This window comes from Chiloscyllium plagiosum, chromosome 2 (assembly GCF_004010195.1).
Source record: "Chiloscyllium plagiosum isolate BGI_BamShark_2017 chromosome 2, ASM401019v2, whole genome shotgun sequence".
In the NCBI taxonomy this organism is placed as follows: Eukaryota; Metazoa; Chordata; class Chondrichthyes; order Orectolobiformes; family Hemiscylliidae; genus Chiloscyllium; species Chiloscyllium plagiosum.
Genome location: NC_057711.1, coordinates 80,852,260 through 80,875,761, shown reverse-complemented (window position 1 = coordinate 80,875,761; position 23,502 = coordinate 80,852,260). Strand labels below are relative to the sequence as shown.

At 37.1% G+C, this 23,502-nt stretch overlaps 1 protein-coding gene across 6 annotated transcripts in view; it reads left to right on the top strand.

Moving 5' to 3' along the window:
* The window catches only part of LOC122561196 (transducin-like enhancer protein 1), a 116,763-nt gene that overhangs the window by 1,819 nt on the left and 91,442 nt on the right, over positions 1-23,502 (top strand). For all 6 annotated transcript variants that reach the window (XM_043712780.1, XM_043712788.1, XM_043712813.1 and 3 more), the window contains exon 4: positions 92-136. In XM_043712780.1, coding sequence (XP_043568715.1) covers positions 92-136 — 45 coding nt within the window. The remainder of the gene's footprint in view (positions 1-91; positions 137-23,502) is intronic.

The window sequence follows — 23,502 nt, the reverse complement described above, 5'->3', positions numbered from 1 at the left end:
AATGGGAAGTAAACTACTGAAAACTCGCACTTCTTCAGTTTAGTCAAAACATCATTATCATTTGGTTTATCATCATGTTTTCCTTTTACAGTATTATGAAATGTCTTATGGATTGAATATTGAGATGCACAAACAGGTAAGCTCATTTTTATAGAAATTCTTTCTTTGAACTTAGTGAAGTAGATGTAACGAAACATTTGCCATCAACATCTGAAGGAAGAGCCTTAACCATTTTGTATCAAATCATCATTAGAACTCTCAGGATCTGGAAAATGTAAATTTGCAACATAATGTTAAAATTCAAATTTTATTATATGCCTGACAAGTTGACATGATCATCATGGCTTGATAAACAAAATGTAATATTCTAGAAGGATTTATGTAATGTCCACAGAGTATGGTGTAGTGACTAACACTCCTTTGTATGCAAAGAAATTTGAAGGTGAACAGATGCCTCTGTTGGTCCTATGCATGTGGAGTTTATGGGGTTGAGGGAAATAAAAAGCTCTTTGAGGTTTAAAGAGATGGTCATAAGTTACTGCATTGTATGTTCGTGATAACTAAAACTGCTCTTGTACATGAGGCATAGATACACAATTGATGATACTGAGATAAGGCTAGGCTATTTTTGAGTATATTAAAATAACAAAACAAAGCACAATGTAGGCGGATAATGTGAGCAAGGCAAATCAAGCAATTGATGTATTAAATGATGCTTTGACTCTGGTTGTGTGCCAAGAAAACATTAATTGCAGGATGAAAGCAATCCAAGAGAAGTGGTGACTTTGTGATTTTTAATCCTGAAGATACGATTGATAGTAAGTCCTTAAGACATTGATTTTCTTTTTTGAAAATGTCACCATTAAATTATCTCTTTGCTGAGACATCCTTGTCAAAAAACATAGGAATGGGTTTCAACTTGGGGTCTGATTTGACTGATTCTATGCTTTAAAATTCACCACTGCTGAGAAATGATTATTTGATGTATTAATTTAAATGCAGTAATTGCCCAAGTGGTCTAGTGTGCTTTTGTCTTTGGTTGTGTTGCATTGAAATGGAAATGCAGAGTTGTTTGCATAACCACCTTGATGGTTGTCAAATGCAGCAATGTTACTTATGTACAGCAGTGAAGGATGTTAAGTTAATTTTTTTTTGTAGAATGCTATATGATGGATTCCTTCTCAGTCCTGATTTGCTTCTCTCTAGAGATTTGAATTTATACATTACATTTAAATTACATTTTTCTTTTGTTAAGATATATTTTCAACCATGCTGAATTTTTATACTACAAATTTCAGACATTTATTGTTACTATATATGTCTGCCAAAGGTATCTGATCATAATTCTTCAAAACAGATGACTTTTGGGGCCAGAGGTATAACTTGGTTGAAACTGAAGCATTTTGCTGACTGATCACCAGTGTGGCCTAAGTGCTCATTATGCTGTAGAAAAGGCTTATGCAGCCTGGTTACGTTTGACAAGAAATCTCTCTGGGAGATGACTGGGCATTAGTGAGGCTCCTAGCAGGCTTATCTTTTTATAGTTTATACTCTAGATAGCAAGTGAACATTGTAAGAGAAAATGTTCTTCTTGAGGTTTGTCTTCTGTAGGCACTTTGCTTGGTCTTTGAGGATACCACCTGCAGAGTTGTAGAGTCGTAAGCAAATGGTTTTTATTCAGACATAAGTGCTTTTTGTTCATGTGTAATACTGAAAACATGAAAAAAACTATCCGTGTTTTTGTTTAAATATAACTTTTTTAGCATATTTAGAAGCATTTGTTGTAAGAAGATGAGTGGATATTGATTACAGTTGTCAGTTTTAACTGATTAAAATTGTATTGTTTTTTCATGTTTGTACTGGCTTGAGAAAATTCTGTATTTTGACTAGTGAGGAATATTCATTGTTTGAACTGGCTTTGTTTTATTGGTTACTTTTAAATTCATTTTCTGAATGTCATCAAGTTTTTTTTGATGTAGTAGTAATGTGTAAAAAGATGTGGTTTCTTACTGGTCAACAGTGTACTGATAAATTTTAAGGAAGATTTAAGGAGGATTTTAAGGAGGATTTTAAGGAAGATTTGAAGTAAGATTTAAACTCCAGTTGTTAATGTTTCAGCTCTTCACATCAACCTGCATAATGTTCCAGAGTATAATGATTTCTTGCTATAATGTACAGGCAGATAATTAAAGGTGGAGTGTTGTGATCTCACAGTTTAACTGGTGGCCTTTCAAAATTGATTTGGCAGAAAGAATCTCGTTATTTCTACTTCATGTTCACAAAATTCCTTTTCACCCAAAATAGAAATATTTTGGTTATTGAGACATTATTCAGTAACTAGGATCCTGCAGCTAGTCTTGGCCATCCTTTTTAACTTTCAGATTAACATTGATCTAGTAATCTGAATATGACTTTGAATATTGAGATTATAGTCTAGCTTTTAAAGCTAATTTAACTTTTGTCCTGATTAGTTGACTGTAGTACTGAACATAGTGCCTAAGTATATGAAACATTTTAAATTGTTTGTTGTCACATGGAATTCTTGTCCTTTGGAAATTTCAGATAATGTACAGATGATGCACAAAATACTGTATATTATGTTCTAACAGATATAACATTTGATTAAACTAATTATAAGTTAGGCTAGGATGGACTTCGATTATATATAATGGGTTTTGCTGCTATTGGCAGTGCTAATTGGCTGATTGGTCTCTTCCAAAGTAAGCCAGCAAGGATGCAATTTTCTATGTTTGAAGTAAGTATTATTGAGATGTATGGTTATGCATTTTCATAGAAAATGACCAAAGAAGATTTGCTGCTATTAAATAAATTGATGAAACTAAACGTCTCAAGTTTAGTTGTTCCTTTCCATTCTTTCCTCTCTTTCAGTCCCCTGATACCTGTGTTCCCAGTGACAGAATTTTTCCCCTTCTCAAGTATTTTGGTCTGACATAAGTTCTTTGACCTATCCTTGATCTGAGATGGGATACTATTCTTAGCCTCTCCATTTAGTATGAGTTGAGTTGCATTTTGCCTTTCCTTGAGATTACTACTAGGTGTTTGTGTAGAAGCGGGAAATCTTGTTAGTTCACATTATCGGTATGCAATGTTTGGTTGGCTTAAGTGATGGCTGAATAAAATATTTGCACTGCACAATGCTGGATATGCAATGTTTCAATTTAGCTGTAAATAAAAGAATCCTTGAAATTGGAGAAGGGAATTGTAATAAAAAAAGAACAAACCAGAGATACACTCCATCTGTGGAGTGAAGTAATACAACTGTTGACCTTTTGCCATCTGCAGCATATGATGTTTATATCCTGGCAGGACAAAATCAAGACTCTGGCAGAACTCCCACGTTTGTTAGCACTCATCAAAAGTTGGTTTAATGGATTGGGCACATGCGGATGGAAGACACAGCAGTCCTCAAGCGATTATGTTGAGGTAAACGGGACCAGGCAACTTAAGTAGGACCCCCAAAGCTCCACTTCAAGAATGCTTACAATCATGGCATGAAGGTCATGGACATAGATTATTGCACCAGGGAGTTGCTAGCTGATGACAGGAAAATGATGACGCCTCCTGTCAACTAGTGTGTAACACTATGATGACCAGTGGTTTAAGTAGCTTAGCAACACTTCAGTGAACTCATATGTATAGTCATGGAACTAAACTCATTTGAAACTAAGTAATGCATGTATTTTCAGTCTCATTTAAATCAAATATTTGTTAAAAGGAAAGATCCTGTTCTTATTGCGCAAAGATGTATCAGTTTCTTTGCAAACTGCATGATGGTTAAAAGAAAATCTGTTGTCCTATTGTAACTGATGTCATAATGAAGTTTTACCATTTCTTTAATTTGTTAGTCTCACGTTGATCTCTCAATTTGTGTGGAGGTATCTGTAAGGCCCATTTAATTACAGTGTAGGTCATACGTCTTGTATCTTTGGGTCTGTTCACTTTATTAGATTTTCATTTCTATGGCCCTTGGTAGGGTTCCCTTGGGTTCTTCAAAGTGGCTGAGTAATTGCAAGTGCTGATACTGGAAATTTTAATCTCCCTTTTCTCATTAGATTCAATTGTGTTGCTTGAGGGTGCTGTAGGTGACTTGTGTCATTAATTTTTCTGACATTGTGTTCAAGTTGAGTCTTGCATTTGGTGAGTCATTGATATCACCATGTCTCTCTCAGGTGTTGTTTTGTTGTAATGAAACTGAACCTCTTTCAAATTAATTGTTTGTTTATACTGAATTATAATAACAATGCAAAAAGCTTATTTTGTAAGTGACCAAGTTTATATTTCTGTATTTTTCTCAATGGGAGATATTAAGTTGGATTTCAGCCTTTGGTCAATTCTAAATGTAATTTGCTGTCTGTATTGACAGCTGAATAGGGATTTGAAAATATTTTTAATCAACTTATTTAAATGTGTTATAATGCACCACTCAGCAGACATTGCTTGAACCTGGATCTTCTGGCCTAAAGACCCCTTTTAAGGATTTGAATGCTCATTTAAATTTAGTTATTATCAGATTGGGATAAAATAGTCTTATTACTTTGTTTTCCATTTTGGGAATTGTTACTCAAAACCATGTTTATGTTTATTTGCATCTAGATGACTAGAACAAAATGAGGAGCCTGACATGGAAAGTTTTTTTTTAAGAATGTTCCATATACGTATTTATCATTTAATTGAAGGGAACTAATGTAGGTAACTACCTTGAAAACTGATTTGAGGATTTTTTAAGTCCAAAGTTTTATATAAATTAATTTCATTGTACAATTCTAAACAATAAGCTGAAACTAATTGTTGGCTGAAATTAAATTAAACCATGTTTACTTTATTTATGTAAACAAATCAGCACCTCAACTGCATGGCCTGTCTGGCACTTCTCTCCCCACATCTTTCTTTGTAAGGCATTACTGATGAGGTCTAAAGTTTATAAAGTGAACTGTTAATTAAAGGCCATTGACAAGAGCCAGGGAATCTTGACAGTTAAAGCTTTACACGGCTTGTGTATCCTATTGCTGTCTTGGGTAAACAGTTGCTCTTGGCAGATTATCCAGACAGTGACCAGTCACTGTATTGACAAGTGCAGACACAATAAAAACTATATTAGGAGTCATGCCATGAGGATTTGCAGTAAATATATTACAGCACTCGAGTGAATTGCCAATACTGCTTGTTTAGCATTTTGCACGGCTATGGGAGTATGGATTTTGCATTAGAAGGGCAAGGCTGTTGGAAAGCATTGGTGATGGCTGGAGAAATTGACTCTGAGATCCAATTGCTGTCTTTGGATGAATCATGAAAAGCTCCTGTTAATTATAGAAGAGCTGGCTGTATGGGTTTAGAGGATGGCATGGATCTTTGCTTCATTAGGTTCTGTGTTGTAGCTTGGCTGTATAATGCAATGAACTGAAAAAGCAGGAGTATAGAATTAAGTTTGGAAGTCTAGTCTCAAAAAATAAAGTAGTTTTATTTTCAGATATACTGTTTGTACCCAAGTAATTATTTTCTTCCATGGTTTAAATTAGTACTTCTTTTGCTCAACCATTTGCATTTACCTCCTGTCATTTAATTTGAAACTTTTAATAGACTCGTGGATCTAGTGCTGCAACTGCATAGGTTCCCAATGGGCTACTACTGTATGAGTAGAACAGGCTTGGCTTTCTTTGCTAAAATACTTCAGTACGAAATCTGAATAACTTTAATGGCAAGCAAACCTATTTTTACAAATGAGCACTCGGGGAGCCTGCTGACCAACATCAAATGGAAGGCGTCTCAATATAATTTGGGTGGAGCGCCAAGTTATTTGCATTCATGTGATTTCAGGTTGCAATGTTCACCTCATTGCTACTGCATGGTGATAAAGCTGAATAAATTAAATATGTTGGGATGTGTTGAAAACAAGTTACAACCATGGGTAACAGTGTGAGGCATTTATGCCAAGGAGAGTCATGACATACTAAAGATGTGAGAAGGAGACTCCCAGCATCTCGATGACAGCTAAGTTTCTGTCAGTTGGCTATGATTCAACAATATTCACAGTTGCAGCTGTGCAATGTGAATATTTGCATTAAAGTGAACAGCAGCTACTAAAGACTATTTTCTAGTAACAGGAATTTGGAAGATGAAAAATGCTTTATTCTATGTTTATCTTAAAAGAAACTATTCAGATTTATAAACAAAACACTAATTGGCGAGCACATTTTGCTCTATTACATATGAATTTCGAACTATTCATGGCTAACTTGGGGTAGTTTCTAATTTGTATGGAGTTTGTCCGTTTATTTTGAGAGAAAGTTTCGTTAGTGAGAAATTTCTCTGAATCTTGCACATTTCATTTGTAAGTTTGACTAAAACTAATGTCTGAAATCTAAAATGTTTAGACTGTAGTAAAATCTTATTTCCTTTTATCCGAGTTGTGCCCTTTGTAATCCATTGATTAACAAACTTCCCCATTAAAAATTTTGTTTGGGTTAGTTTTGTTGTAGCTGCTTAAAGACATTACTAAAATATTGTATCCTTTTGGTTTGTTGTGGTATAACAACTTGCATTCATTTGAGGGTTTTAATATCGTATGGTATCCCAATGTGTAATTACCCAGAAGTGTAATCGGACAAAAAAACAATGACATTAGCCAACAAAGTTGATCGAAAACTTGGTCACCATGATGTGGAAGAGCTGGTGTTTGACTGGGGTGGACAAAGTTAAAAATCACACAACACCAGGTTATAGTCCAACAGATTTATTTGGAAGCACTAGCTTTCAGAGCACTGTTCCTTCGTCAGGTGGTTGTGGAGAATAAGACTATAAGACACAGAATTTATCGCAAAATATTACAGTGTCATGCAACTGAAATGATACACAACAAACCTCAATTATCCAGCATTCGATTATCTGAATTTCGGATTATCCGAACAAGATCGCAAGGTCTCGACGCTTGGCCACACTGTTATCCAGCATTCGATTATCCAAACAATATACTCCCTGCTCGTGTCATTCGGACAATCGAGGTTCCTCTGTATTGAACAAACCTGGATTGTTGTTAAGTCGTTCATCTTTTAGAATGGATTGCAGGTTTCGGTTCATTAGTATGTAAATCCCAGAATGTCTTTTAAGTCACCTTCTCGAGATAACTAATGCATTGTCTGAGCTAAGATGTCACCTAAAAGGTGTGAGGTTAGAGTCTGGCTGTATCCCAACCTTGAGTCAGACTGGTTCAATTTCCAAAGTGGAATTTACAAAACATTGCATGTATTGACTGCTTGAAGATTGTGCATTTTTTTTAGCAAAATAGAATGTATCTGCAAATATAATTCTGGAAATACAAATTCACTCCATAGACTCGTATGTGAGTGCGTGTGCATGAGAGAGAGAAAAAGTGAATGTGTGCATGTGAGTGCACCTGGGAGAATGTGTTTGCATGTGTGAAAGCTTGGTAAAGTGTGGGTGTGATAGAGTATAAACCTGTTAGAGAGAGAGAGAGATGTGTAATGGGGTCACCTGTAGTGTGACATGAACCTCGGTTGAGGCCATCCTTGTTGCTACTGAACATGGCAGTCAGCCTCTGCTCCGTGACTCTGTGCTGTTGCCTATCCCAAAGTCTGCCTTGGAGGATGGTCACCCGACGATCTGAGACTGAATGTCCCTGACCACTGATGTGTTCCCGACTGGGAGGGAACACCCCTGTCTGTTGATTGTTATGTGGTGTCCATTCATCCACTGTTGTAGCGTCTGCTTGGTCTTGCCAATGTACTGTGCTTCAGGGCATCCTTGCTGCAGCATATGAGATAGACAATGTTGGCCAAGTCACATGAGTGTCTGCTCCATACGTGGTGGGTGGTGTCCATATGTGTAATGGTAGTACCTTGTCGACACTCTGACACATCTTACAACCCTGTCATGTCGACCACTGCATGTGTTGTGGTCAATGTCCTGAAGGCTGGACAGTTTGCTGCGAACAAGTGTCTGTTTAAGGCTTGGCAGTTGATTAAAGGGGAGAAATGGAGGCATAGGGAAGATCTTGGTGAGATGCTCATCCTCATCAATGTGTTGCAGGCTGTGAAGAACATGGCATGGTTTTTCAGCTCCTGGGGAGTACTGGACACCGAGGGGTACCCTATTGGTTGCAATCGGTGTCTGTCTCCTGAGGAGCTTGGTCAACATTTGAAAATGTTGTCACTAGTGAAATGCTATTGTCATACCAAAAGAAGTGAAGGATATACAAAAGCATTGACTTTTCTGAGAGTTAGACAATAGGTTCAAATTGCGGAAATGGGAAGGATTGAGCCCATGGAAGCATTGAACATGAGGATGAGGATTTTAAAATAGAGGCATTGCTGGTGTGGGAGCAAATGGAAGTCAGCGAGTGTGGTAGATATCTTGCAATAAATTCTATTAGTCTATTATAAGCCAACAGAACTTTGCATGTATACATGTTTATGGAGGGTAGTGGAAGAGAGGCTCTTTGTGGACGATTTAGAATGGTTTAATCTGGAGATAACACAACACAAGCATGAGTAAAACTATTGTCTACCAATGAATTAAAACACCAAGTTTTGACTTTCTTCGTATTAATGATTCTGTAAACTGGGAATGACTGTGGATTCCTAAGTGTCACGTCAGAGATCTGTACACGGAAGAAATCATTTGAATTTTGGAGTGAGAGAAAAGACAAGATCTCCAATTACTCAATGATTTAGGGATTGCATCCGTGTTGCTATGGAGACTATCTGGAACAAATTAAATTTCAAGGAATTAAAAAATTTTTTAAGTGCTTTTGGGAGTGCTAATTTTGGCAGTGGCACTTGCACCGATTTTAAATTTTGGTTTGATAAGCCATTCTGTAGCTTTTGCATTCCCACAGATCATAAAAAATGAGAACTGATGTAAACCACAGTTTAATTTTTCTTCTCAAACTCAAACCTTGAAAACACTTGTAAATTCTTGAACTTGACAATTGTTTTTTCTGTTTGCAGTATGCTTTCTCAAACCACAGTGTTGATGGAAGGTATTTGATGTGCTGTTACACTTTTAACAATTTGGTTCCGGCTCCTCATTTATTAAACAATCAATTAATGGAACACTAGAATACATTAGTATGCTGTTTTATTTGAGTGACATGAAGGAATGCCTTTGTCATGAGTCTGCTTTAAAAAATAAATGGAAATGAGAATTGGCTTGAGGTCAATAAGCCATTTGTGGTAGTCTGACAGCCTTCGATTTCTTCTTCTCTTTGTGCTTGGCACAGATCATCTTAAATTATTCATTAATGAGCAAAAGTGCAACATTGGATTTTCTCATTGTGCATTATAGTGTTGCAATTTACAAATGAAAGGGTATCCATGTGACAATTCTTGCAAGTGTGATTGTTTTTAAATCATATGTTCATAAGATTCAGAAAAAGGTACAAACAATTCTGGGAAATTATTTGCTATAAAAATGATTGCTAAGGTTAAAGAGGTTTGAAGAATGTCAGTGAACTTGTATTTTCCTTTTTTTTTTGTAGCATAATTTACATATTTCCTGTATTCAAGAACACATAAAACTAGATGTAACATTTTATTTTCTGGCTTTTTGAGTCAAACCGTATTATTAATGAATATGTGGAAATTAAACATTTTAAAATGGCTACGTAGGTATATGTTTATGACCACAAGTAGTTCATATCTGCTTAGTATGACTATAATTAAAGATAAAGTATGGGGCAACAAATGCATGTCTAGTGTGTGTCACATGATACTTAAAATGAGAAGTTCGCCTTCAAATCACCATATGAATATATTTTGCTATAAAAAGTAAATTAATGTTCTCTAACTTGATTTTCATAATTTTCAGGTCTGGACCATTAAAATATTATGAAATAGGAGCAGAAGTAGACCATTCGGCACTTTGACCCTTCTCTATCATTCAAGAAAGATTATGCCTAATTTAGTTTGTGTTTTGACTTCCACATTTATATTTTCCCTGATTAACCTTAAATTCTTCTTCGGTAAGGGAATCAATCTACCTCTGCTTTCGAAGTATTTAATGACCCTACTCCTACTGAAAGTCAGACAACTCTCTGGAGTAAATAAGTTCTCATCTTTGTCCTTGAAGAATGACCTTCTAATTTTGAAAGAGTGCCCCCTCTTTTGGGCACCCTGAACGACAAAATATCTTTTCCATGCCCACCTTCTCATTCCAGGCCATTCTGGATCATTTAAACTTTAGTCAAGTCATTCTTAACTCTTCTAAACTCCGGGGGAAATAAGCCCTGACTGACTAGCTTATCCTCGTCAATCCATTAAACTCCTCTGAACTATCTCCAGTGCATCTACATTCTTCTTTAAAGAAGGAGCAGTGGTCTCATCAGTGTCCTGTATAACAGAAGTATTTTGGCATTGAGCCATATGTTGCCTTTTTTTAAAAAAAATGCATACAGTGTTTGTGCTGTGTTCAAAGTTATAAAGGTAACCTACAATACTTCACCTTGTCCATGCAGCTGTTGTTGTGACCAATGTCTATGAGTTGGGTATAAGTTTGAAGTCGTCTTTCCTTCTTCTGAGAGCCAAGCTCCTGTATTCTTTGTGATGAAAGATGTAAGGCTTCAGTATGAATTGGAGCTTTGTACGTTAGCAAGTGCTACATAAGTTTACTTTTCTATCCACACAGCAACCCATTTCCCACTTTCAGCAATAAATGCTGTTAATGATTTGTATATTTACACCGTAACATCAGACCTCCATGTGAATGAATTGGCATACAATAGAATTCCTGTGTGACTCTAATGTCTGACGGCAACTGTTTAAAATGCCCTCATAACATTAATTGGTAATCAGAAGTATAAATAAATGTTTCCTATCACTGTCAGTTTCAAAAGTGGCTCTTGGTCTACAGCAAATTGTTGAGATTTGTAGTTGTTCTTAAATTTATAAGTATTTTAATAAGAATTCCACCGACCACTTAAAGCTGCACTTCATTCAATCAGTCACTAATGATGCTGAATTGCTGAAAATGGGCAAGTTTCTTTGTAAATAGGAAAGCAAATTTTAGCATAGTATGACCTATGTAGACACTTCAGTTAGCAATATAATCTTTGTATCATTGATGGAAACCATCTACCTAAGTACCTGCCATAACTTAACTGCATAAAATTATTTCCATATTTTTTGGCAATAACTCCTGTTGTAAATGGTTTTTAGAAAACGTAGTTATATTATCAAAAAGATGATCCAGTTCTAAAACTCCATTCAAGTGATGAGTATTGCCATTTCCTAATTAAACTTTAAGAAGGTGATGGTGACCTGACTGGAAAAGCTGTAGCCCAAGGTATGTGGAGACACTCCACTTGCTGTTAGGAAGTGGGTTCCAGGCATTTGAAGCACTGACTTTGTGATGCGTGAGACGTTATGACTTGGCAGGAAACTTGGTGGTGTTCTCATGCAGCTGACGCTGTTGTACTTCGAGGTGATGGTGATACAGGTTTGGAAGGTATATTCCCTCTTTTTTTTCTCTTTAATGTAAGGACTTCCAATGTCTGTGCATGGCAACAATTTCTAAAACCAGAACTCAGTGCGTCAGCATGTCGATCTGCATATGCTGACTTGGGAGGAATCTGTGTGGCTATGCAACTTGTCGGGAATTTTGCTGACAAAGAAGATTTGCCTACTTGTTGGATTGAACCTTGTAAATATTCTGTATAACTGGGTCTGTGTGCTGCTGGTAGAGGGAGTGCATTTTTAAGTGGTGGATGAGGTGCTTTTTCTTGGGTGGTATGGAGCTTTTGAGAGTTGCTGCAACTGCACTTGTTCAAGCAAGTAGATAATATCTCATTGTCTCCTGCTGCTAGGCAGGATTCCAATGAATTGGTTTTAATTAATTGGGAGGTTGATTACTTGTTGCAGAATTCCCAACTCGTGACCAGCTCTTGTAGCCACGGCTAATACAGTTCTCTTTCTGGTACTGAGGAAGGGTCATTGGATCCAGAAACATTAGCTTTGATTTCTCTTCACAGATGCTGCCAGACCTGCTTGGCTTTTCCAGCAACCTCCTGTTTGTTGTTTCTGATTTACAGCATCCACAGCTCTTTCAGTTTTTAATCTCTTTCAGTTTTTAATCTCTTTCTTGTTCTTCCTTAACCCACCCTGGACACAGAATTTTGATGTAATGTTTACACTTGGAATATCCTCTGCTGTCCATGTCGTACTCTCGCATCATATGTGATTATTCTCAGTAGCAAGGTGGACATGAAGCTATGGACAAAGGGGGGATAAAAAGGCAGGGTCATTTAATCAGATGATGTTTGAATGAGGTGTCTGCTAATGAAACATTTTAGTGCTGAGCTGGTGCTCCATTAGCAGACAGGTAATGCAGTATTTTTATCAGAGAAGTCTGCAGGTATGTTTATTGGGGCAAGATGACTTGATCCAGCAACTTGGTTATTGAAACATGTAGTGTCATAGGAGTTTGAGACTGTATTTGCTTCAAATCACCCATCAAGCGTACCTTGGCTAGAAAACTTGGAAAATCTTAAAAATTTCTTATGCACGTTTAGTTTGGTTAAACTTCACCCTTGCATACGTTTTGATTGAAATTGATAAACTCTGGCAATCTAAACGATAATTGACAAAAGTTAGACAAGTTGCTTAGGGGTGTGCAACAATGGGTGGCACAGTGGTTAGCACTGCTGCCTCACAGCGTCAGAGACCCGGGTTCAATTCCAGCCTCGGGCAACTATCTGTGTGGAGTTTGCACATACACCCCATGTCTGTGTGGGTTTCCTCCGGGTGCTATGGTTTCCTCCCACAATCCAAAAAAAATGTGCAGGTTAGGTGAATTGGCCATGCTAAGTTGCCCGTAGTGTTAGGTGAAGGGGTAAATGTAGGGGAATGGGTCTGGGTGGGTTGCGCTTCGACGGGTCGGTGTGGACTTGTTGGGCCGAAGGGCCTATTTCCAATCTAATCTAATCAATGGGCAGAGAACATTGACTCTGTTAGGCACACAGGAACTGCATTGTTGGTTTGCAGCACAGTTCTTTGAAAAGGTTGACAAAAGGCATTTAGTACCAGTGATATCTCCAATCAGTAACTTTTTCAAAGAAGGAGTAATCTGGCAAATGTAAATTAATGCAGCCTTATTCTTGCATTCACTTGATAATATCAGTACATGAATCAATGAATGTTGATTAATTAACTGACCATTTTGTAGAAAGCAGTGCAGAAAAATAGCCCAAGTTTTCATGGTTGTGGGGGAAAAAAATTGACAAACCTTTTTGAGCATATAAAAATATAAGAAAAGAAATGTTTTGAACATTTCGGAGTTGGTTAATTTACAAAAAGTTTTACTAAAGAAGTCATTATAGAATTTTCGTATTTAGTCATCAAGCATCAACTGCAGTATTGTGACCAATTCTGGGCACCACAATTAGGAAAGGCCTAAAGATTGATCAGAATTTGTCAAGATGCCCTGAAGCTGTCTGTGATTAGGGGAGGTTGGAGAAATTAGCACTGTATTCCTTGAAGCAGAGAGATTTATGCAATGACTGAATATAAGTATTCATGATACTGAGATATTTTGATGAAGTAGAGGGAATGATTCTTCTCTGGGTAAGTAGGATATTAATTAGAAGTCATAAATTCAGAATCTCTGGCAAAAATCTAGAGAGGAGAGAAGCTATTAGAATCAGAAAATCTCTATTTGAAAGGTGATGGAAATTGATTCTAAAAAATTGTAACTGAAATTGGACAATTCCTTGAAGATTAAGAACTTTATAGGGTTAAATTCTAGTAGAGGAGATTTAGGACTAAGCTCAACTGCTCTTTAAATGAGGCACACAAGCTTAACCAGTTGAAAGGCCTGAATTTGTATTGCAAGTTGCCATATTTCTATATTGCAATTCTTGTGTGGCAAAACATTCAGGAAGTTAACACCTATAAATATCAGACTGCGTGCAAGTTGAGTTCAGTATAAGTTTATGGAATATATATTTCAGCTAACAGATTACTGTCAAAAGAAGGTATAATTAATTATTGACCTGGATTTGCAGTTTGAATTATGGCAGAAGTCATTTACAATTGCTTTTTTTTTTGTAAAATTGACTATAACCTTTGGAGAACAAATATGGAGAGCTGAATGCAGAAATCCAGAAGTTGCTGTCAGTGATTCCCTGCTGCTCTGTAGATTGTGCTGTTTAATTTCGAGCAGATGGAAATAGGGTAGATAGTACTGAATTGATGTGAGCTTTCATTTTTATACTATTCTCTACCCATAGCAACCCTTGACAAAGGTACACTTTGAATGAAATGTAACTGGGTTTTTAAGTGTGTCAATTTGTAATTACTTTTGAATAACGTCTCTGGCTTCGGTGAACATGTTTTATATTTGCAAAATGTATTTTTATTCTCCTTTTTGTGTGATGTTTCTGTTTTATGTTTTAATCTTATGTTATAATCTTTCATTCCATTTCTTTAAATTCATAAAAATGAACAATTGAAACTGCTTCATGATTTGCTATTTGAAAGAATTCTTCATTGTGATGGTCTCCTCTATGACTTGACAGCAGAAGCCTCCTATACTTGGCACCTGAATGAAATTAATGTTGACAAAGGTGACATCCATACTGCAAAGCTCACAGGAACTTTGTGGACAACTTACAGGTTGTTCAGCTATACAGTGTGTTTCATTAATGTGAATTCTCTATAACGCGATTGACAAATTGGGGACACTATTTCTACACCGTAAACTTTGAAAGCATGTATTGGTAGTTCCAGTCCCATTAGTTTCAGTGCTGCTGTTGTTACATGATTTTTTCTGATAACAAGGGATTGCATGACAATGGAACTACCATGTTATAGCGGAACCAACTGTGCTTTGAATTCACTGGTGACTACCAACATCACTACTTTGCCGCTTTTTGCAAATTCTGAGGCTTTATTGTTTGTCATGCATAAATGCAATTATGCTTGAGGTATTCCTTATTTCTGTTCAAATATCAGTTTAAGCTATCTTGATATTCTTAGTTGTCCCTTTACATTTTGTAGTTACGTAATGAATATGGGGTGTGCAGCAAATATTTTAAGCTTGCCTGAAAGCAAGTAGGTCAGTGCTGTAAGCTGGCAATTAGTGAGAACTGAACCAACAATAGAAAGTGTCATATGCTCATTGATTATGTAAAATATAGCAGAATTCCTTCATGTTAATTCTAATGATTCTCAAAAAGACGAAAGTACTTCAGTAAGGGGCTTGCTGAGCTTGTCATTTGTGAATAAATCAAAAGGCCATCATTGCTGTAGCAGGAACTGATGAATGGAATTGCTTTGTCATTCTTTTGATAGGCCTTGCTCTTAAGCTTGCTATTAAAAATGAATGCAAACATTCTGGCATGTTTCAAGAGTTCTGCATTAGGAACACAAACAATGAAGAGTACTTGAGATTCTGGGCTAAGAGCTGCCAGACATATACAAGAGCTTCCTCTTGTCAATGGGTTCAAAATCTGCCTTGAGAGTGAATAAGCGTAATGCACTTAGTGCTGCCAAGCTCTGGTCATGCAGCTTTGAAAACAAAATTCAAATACGTAAAAGAAAGAATAAATATATTTTAATCAATATGCATACCTGAAGCTGTCATTTCTACAAAATGTGTTGGAAACTTGAACTACATTGTTCAAATGAAGTATCTTTTAAAATTTATTTTTAATAATTTCATGATTTCTGCTCCATATTCTCTTGAAGGCACTTTTGGCTCTGTTTCTTTTCAACAAGCAGGCAAGTCCCTCGACCACTCTAACAATGAAATAGGTAATTAATTTTCATGTTGGTCAGCTTGAAGTTATAAGGAAGATTCTATGATGTGAAGTGATTTTATACAATGTAAAAATGAAATTCTGATGAAAACCTTGTGAAACATGCTTTGTGTTTCTTTAGTGGAATCATCAAGCAAGTCAAACTCAAGCTTAATTTAGCTAGTGTCACAATTGGTTCTAGATCCTTTTTTGTGTTCTTAAATATGTGTTTTACCAGTTTGTGAAATACTGGGAAATAAAGCATTTTGTACATGTGTACAGTGTCTTTTGTGACTTCAGGAAGTCCCAAATTGAGCAAAGTGTTTTACAGCCAATGAGGTAATTGTTAAATACAATCAGTATTGCAGGAAGCATGGTCGCACAGTGAGGTCCCACAAGTAGCACTGAGATAATGACCAGACACTCTTTTATGATGTTATTTGAGTGATAAATATTGGCCAGCATACTGGCAATACTACAGTGCCATGAAGTAGTGCAATAGGCTCTTTTATGTCTACGTAAGAAATAAAGACACCATTTGCCCTAATATCCCATATGAAACACAGTATAGCAATCTCTTGTTATTGCACATGTGTTGGTTTAGATTCTGAGCTCCAGTCTCTTGAGTGAAGCTGTGACAGAAGTGCCACCGTTGAGCCATGGAGGATACTATTGAAGTGTGTAGTTTCTAAGGTATTTGGGATTATGACTGCTCATTTTTCACACTTTTCAATTGTTTGGGTATGTTTCATTCAAAGTTGCAGTACTTAGCATTTATGCATATTATTCTAGCATTGGTAACTGCACTTCAATTAGAACAATACCAACTCGTCGTGCTCATCACTTCCTTCAAAGGGCTTTGATATTGCTCTTTTTCAAACAAGTAGCAAGCAGATTATAGCCAACTCTGAGATGCATGAACCAGCTTTTTGTATTAGTTTCAGAATGAACTCCGTATCTACACTTCCTATGCCGGTGTAACCTGAAAAATGCCTTCTACTCGGTCAGATTTTTTTTATCTGTATAAGATATAGATGGTACCAAAGTCAACTTTAAAGAAGGAGATAGAACAAAACTCTAAAGCTATCCATTTTACGTACGAAATCCTCCAGGTTTACAGTGGTATATTAGCTATTGGATCATTGTCAGACTTGCAGAGGAGGCAATGGTAATAGTTTTTGAAGGGAGACAGAAGCTGTGCAAAGACTTGAGTGAATGGACCTAGTTGCTTTGGGGGTAATCAGCAATAACATCGAAATGTGTCAATAACCTCATGATAGATATATACATGACTGCCTGAAATCTGTTGATTTTTCCTTTTTTGAAAAAAAAATCTGCGTATTGCTCCCCCTCCCCGAATTCCTTATTGTGACCACAGCATAAAAATAATCAAATTTGTCTGATTGTTCTTTTCCATGTTTCAGGAAAGGTGAGGTTTCATTTTGTGAGTGCTCTAAATCCACCTTTCTCCAAAAGTGATGTAGGTGTCCATAATTGCAACACTCCTATTCCTCATCTCCTGAAGGATGAATTTACAAGTATTAATTATTATACTTGCATTCATCAGGCACACAATCCTTTAATGGTTTTATCAAATCTTGGAACAGGTAGATAAGCCATTGCATTATTTTGTTAAAACTGTTGTTGTTGATCTCTTTTTTTTTTAATCCAAACCAATCAAACCTGTATAATTTACTGTTTAAGATCGCTTGAAGTTGTGAATCTTTTGAGACCATGTTTAATTTTATTTTGAATGAAATACTTCATGCTTAATATATTGCTCTCTATATCTTTGCACATAGTAGGTCAGTTAGCTCCTTCAGCCTTTTTCATCCATCAATGAGGTCACTGCTAATTTGTCACCTTACCCCTCATATCAGCTATAACCGATACCAGTTGATGTTTCTGGTAAACAATTGTTTGGTCATATAGAGCTTGAATAGTGTTGAGACAGAGACAATGTTTATAAAAACTTTTATTTTGTACTTATCTGGCCAAATAAATCAAGATCTCCAATAAACTAAAAACGGGACAAATCCAACTCTGCCAACTACTGTCCCATCAGTTTATTCTCAATCTTTGGTAACATAATGGAAAGTATCATCAACACGGTTATCAAGCAGTACTTAGTTCGTGATAACTTTGTCGAGTGATGATCAGTTTGTGTTCTAGCAGGATCACATGGGTCCTGACTTCAATATAGTCTTGGTTCAAACATAGACAAAAGAGCTGATTGCCAGGGATGAGGTGAGAGATTACTCTTGACTGAGTGTGGGATCAAGGAGTCAATGGGAATCTGGAAAACTCCACTGTTTGGTGTCATATCTGACACAAAGGTTAGGGTTGTTCGAGGTCAGTCATCTCCGCTTCAGGGGATCTGTGTATGACTTTCTTGGGATAGTGTCCTGCTCCCAGACATATTCAGCTACTTAATCAGTGACCTTCCCTCTTGGAGGGTCATGTGCATACAAAATGTTCATCACCATTTGCAACTCATCAGATACTGCAGCAGACCATGTCTAAGTGCATCAAGATGTGAAAAATATCCAGATTTGGGATGGCAGTAGCAAGTATTTTCACACCATACTAATGCCAGGCAGTCATCATCTCTAACAAGAGAGAGTCTAACCATCACCATTGCTGAATCCTCTACTATCAAGATCCTGGAAATCACCATTGATCAGAAACTGAACTGGACTAACCGTATGAATGTGTAGCTACAAGGACTGGTCAGAGGTGAGGAATCCTACAATGAGTAACTCGCCACTTGACTTGACTTTCCAAAGTCTATTCACTGCTTCCCAAGGCATAAGAGAGGAGTTTGATGGAACACTCCCCACTTGCTTAAATGAGTGCAGCTCCAACAACAGTTAGGAATCTTCACACCATTCAGGACAAGGTGATCTATTTGATTGGCACCACATCAGCAAACACCCGCTCCCCACCACTGACTCTTACTAGCAGTAGCATGTCACATTGACAAGATGCACTGCAAATATTCACCAAGACTCCTTCGCTAGTACCTTCCAAACCTACAGCTGCTATCATTGAAAAAGACAAGGGCAGAGATACATGGAAGCAATCTGCAAGTCCTCCTCCGAACTGTTCACCATCCTTAGCTGGAAATATATATTTATGTTCGTTATTGCTGAGTCAAAAATCCTCCCTAACTGCACATGGGTTTAGCTAATCGAAATGGATTGTAGCAGTTCAGGAAGGCCACTCACTGCAATCATTTCAAGCTGAGCAATAAAGGCTGGCTAGCCAATAATTACCACCCTCTATGAATTAATTTTTATGAAGTGATAGAGCAACCATAACCCTCAGTGGTTGAGAATTCTATAGGTTCACTGTCCCTGCTTGAAGGTATTTGTTTTATTTCCGATCTATGTGATTGCCTAGAGTCAATGATATAAAGCATCAGTCTCTCATTGTTGGAGAATACTCTGATCCCAGAAAGTGGTGAATCTTTCTGTATTACTTCCAATATGGAGGCCAATTGTGCGCACACTACTCGCAAGTGTAGTCTCAAAGCTATATACAATTGTAACAAATTTCTTTTTTGCCTTCTAAACCATTCCGCCAGCCACTCCCCCCAACCCCATTCTTCCAATAATAGGTCAGCATTCATGTGCCTTTCTAATTGCTTTCTGTAGTTTTGTCTTCATATGTACACACTCTCTGAACATCAATGTTTAGAAGTTTCATACCTTTTTAGAAAAAAAACGCATTTCTATTTTTATGACCAAAGCGAATAGCCTATCACTTCTTTGCATTATGCTTCATTTCCCACTTTGTTTCTTAATCACTCAACCTGTCCGTACCTCTTTGGTAAGCTCTTGGTTGTCCTCCTCACAGTTTACATTCTAATTTGTTTTGTTTCATTGGCAAATTTACTATGTCTCTTTAACGTAATCCTTGCACCATTTCACTTTGCACAACCTGCCAGTTTGAAAGTACTGTTTTTCCCCTGCAGTATATCTGTTCATTAACCAGTCCTCAATCCGTATGTTAAAACATTACTCCTACTTCCATGAGTTGTTGTTTAATAATCTTTTATATGCACCTTTTCAAATGCTTTTGGAAATCTAAACACATTACATCAACTAGCTTCTCTTTATAAACAGTGCTCACTATAGCTTCTAAAATTTAGTAAATTTTGCAAGTGAGATTGATTTACTTTTCACGAAGCCTTGTTTGGTTCATTTTTACCATACAATGATTTTCTAAGTGCATTGACTTTAGTTAGGTATAATTTTTTTTTGCTAGACTTGGCTATATGACTGTCAAATTTGATATAGAATTTAATTACATTATGATGACTTAATTGTTCCTTTTACTGTACGATTAGTATTGAATGCTGCCTTATGACATCAATGCTTTCTTATGTCTGGAAATCAGAACCTCTGTCATTTTTGTTTTGAAGCAAGGCTATAATAAGGTCTGGAACTAAGTCATCCTGATGAAATTCAACTGTCTTTAGTGAACAGTTTATTGGTGATTAAAAAATGCTTGATAACATTGTTGATGATTCTATTCATCACTTTGTCAATAATTAAGAGTAGGCTGACGGGTCACTTGGCTGGATTAAATTTGTTCTGATGTTTGTAAATCAAATAGCAGGGCAATTTCTCACATTGTAGAGCAGAATAACTTTTGCTCCTTACAACTGTGGCCGTGCAAGACGAAAAATGGCCATGAAAGCAGTGGATTGCCAACTCATCAATAACTGCAGCAATGTGCCTCTAATGATTTTCTTTGGAATGTGTGTGTGATTTGACATTTAAGGCTCCTTTTGAATTTTGTTGCATGACTATGAAAATCCCATCATAACTTGCAAAGCTGACTTTTACTTCACCTGCATTGGATCTTCGGAGCTGCTACATGCTGATAAAATTTGGATGGAACACTGTTTCAGTGCTTGTGGTTGTTGGAGTTCTGTCATTTGCTCCCTGGTAAATTGTTGCAGGAGTTCCTCTGGGTCAATAAGTTTTGTTTTATCAACCTGTTCAGAGATGTTATTTCACACCCCTGAAGCAGGTGGAACTTGAACCTGGGCTTCCTGGCAGAGAGGTTGGGACTCTACCACTGAGAGACAAGAACCAGTTCCTCAGGGTAGTGTCCTAGGACCAACCATTTTCAAATGCTTCATCACTGACCTTCCCTCAATAATGAAGTCAGAAATGGGGAAGTTTTGGGCTCATGGTTAATGCTGGCTAATATTGCTGGCCTAAAAATCTAGTAAATCTCACAAGTGAGATTGTTTGATTTACTTTTCACGAAACCTCGGTTATTTCTTTGTTACCATACAATGATTTCTAAGTGCATTGACTTCAGTTAGGTACAATTTTTTTTTTTCTAGACTCGACCAAATGACTTTCAAATTTGATATAGGATTTATTTACATTATGATTTAATTGTTCCTTTTACTGTAAGATTAGTAGTTAATGCTGCCTTATGACACCAACACTTTCTTCTCATGCCTGGAATTCAGTACTCCTATCACTGTTCTCAGCCTATATCAGGGGTATGATTTGGGATTTGATATGACCACTTGTGGTTATTGCATAAATGTTTATTCTACTGTAAGTGATTATCTTATAATGAAGGATGGGAGTGAGGTTGATTTTCAGTGTATGTGTTTCCATGTAATTAAAGGTAGAAAGTGCTCATTAAACTTCTGTGTATATGCAAATGGCTGTAATACTTCAATGGAATTCTGGGAAATTTATCCAAAGCATATAGTTGTTTCTGTATATGTTATGGTTTTGTCTGATTCCTAAGTCTTTCGTGTTTTTTTCCTTTCTACAAGGTAGTGTCCAAATGCAGATCTGTATAAAGGGGCTTATATTTTGTTTAAATTTGAAAACGTAAGTGCTGAGTCAGTAGGCCCTGGCTATAAGTTTGGCTCCGATAGCATATTGTTATGAATGTCAAATCAGGCATCTGTTCTATTGGACTTAAACTCAGGTTTTTTTCTGTTCTTAAACAGTGTGTCCTCGAGCCCTTCTCCCTTTTGTCCCCATTTCCCACTTTTGCACATGCATGCCAACTCATACCACACCACCCCATGGTCCTATATACCCACTATACCAACTTAATGCTACCTCTGCCCACACCCTTCACCCTTTTGATCTTGTATGCTCTATGCCTAATATCTAATGAGTAGGACTAAAGAATATGTTGGAATTAAATAAAATTCTACATTTCTATTACAAAATTGGATTTAAAAAAAAAAGCCTTTTTGTCATGAAAGCCCATCCAATACATTTAAATCGATTCAATACTAGTGCGCAGCTGATGGTGTTGTGTCGATATTTCTGGGTTTACAATCCAAATCCGTAAGCTAACCTTCTGCGATTATGGTTTGAAATTCATGGTGGTACAAAATCTGGGGATAAATTGCTGGTTGAATTGCAACTTTGTAACTACTGTCGATTTGTCATAAAAATAAACTAGATCACCAATATTCTTTTAAGGAGGAAATCTGTTCTCCTTGCCTGTCCTGACCGACTTGTGACTCCAGACCACACAACTGTTGACTCTGAACTACCTTCAGGACAATAGCCTAGGCAGTGACCGACCCATGAAAATTTAAAGGAATCAAACATATGTTTTCAGATACAACTTACATCAGTTCGAAGAGGTTATTAAAAACATTAGCTAACTTTGTGGGATCATAAGTACAGATGTTTTATTGTTCATGGATATGTCCCTGTCCAAATGGAGTGTTAAGGGTGGAGACTCATTATGCAAATGTGAAAGGTCAGGTGACTAACACTATAAAGTTTGTGTTTTTTAATTAAACAGCAGTTGAAATTGCTAGCAAACATCATTTTCAGCTCTGGCAGTTAAATGTCTGGCTGTTTGAATAACTTGATAGCTTGCATACCTTATCTGCTCTTCAATAGTATTTTAAAAGTTCATAACTCATATGTTGGACATCAATGAAAATGGGGCTTTGGTTTTAAGCTTGCTCGCTGAGCTGGTAGGTTTGTTCTCCACCTTCTGTCCCCATGCTAGGTAACATTATCAGTGAGCCTCAGATGAAGCCCTGGTGTTTTGTGTCCTGCTTTCTATTTATGTCTCTTGGTCTGTTGTAGTCTGTTCCAGTTCTTCTGAGAGGTTGGTAAATGGGGTCCAAATCGATATGTTTGTCAATGGATTTCTGGTCTGAACTCCAGACCTCGGAATTCCCATGCGTGTCTTTGTTTAGCCTGTCCCAAGATTGATGTATTGTCCCTGTTGAACTGGTGTCCCTCTCTGTCTTTGTGTATGGATACTAGCGAAAATTGGTCAGGTCTTTTGGTGGGTAGTTGGTGCTCATGTATCCTGGTGGCTAATTTCCTGCCCGTTTTGTCCAATGTAATGATTGTTGCAGTCATTGCAGGGTAGTTTGTATATGATGTTTGTTCTGCTGGTGGTTGGGAGCTGTTTCAGTGTGGTTGTAGGTTTGTGGGCTACCATGATGATTAGGGGCAGTAGTAGTCTGGTCGTCATCTCTTTAATGTATGGCAGGGTGGCTAGAGTCTCTGGGTGTGTTGTGTCTTCAAATTTTCTCCAAAATCACAAGGGAATGGAGCTTGTTTGAACTAATTGCTGAGTTTGTGGTCCCACCAAGTATGGTTTTTCCACTTGTAAGGATCAATTCATTGCACCTCTCTGTCTCTCTCTCTCTCTCTGTCTCTCTCTCTCTCTGTCTCTCTCTCTCTCTGTCTCTCTCTGTCTCTCTGTCT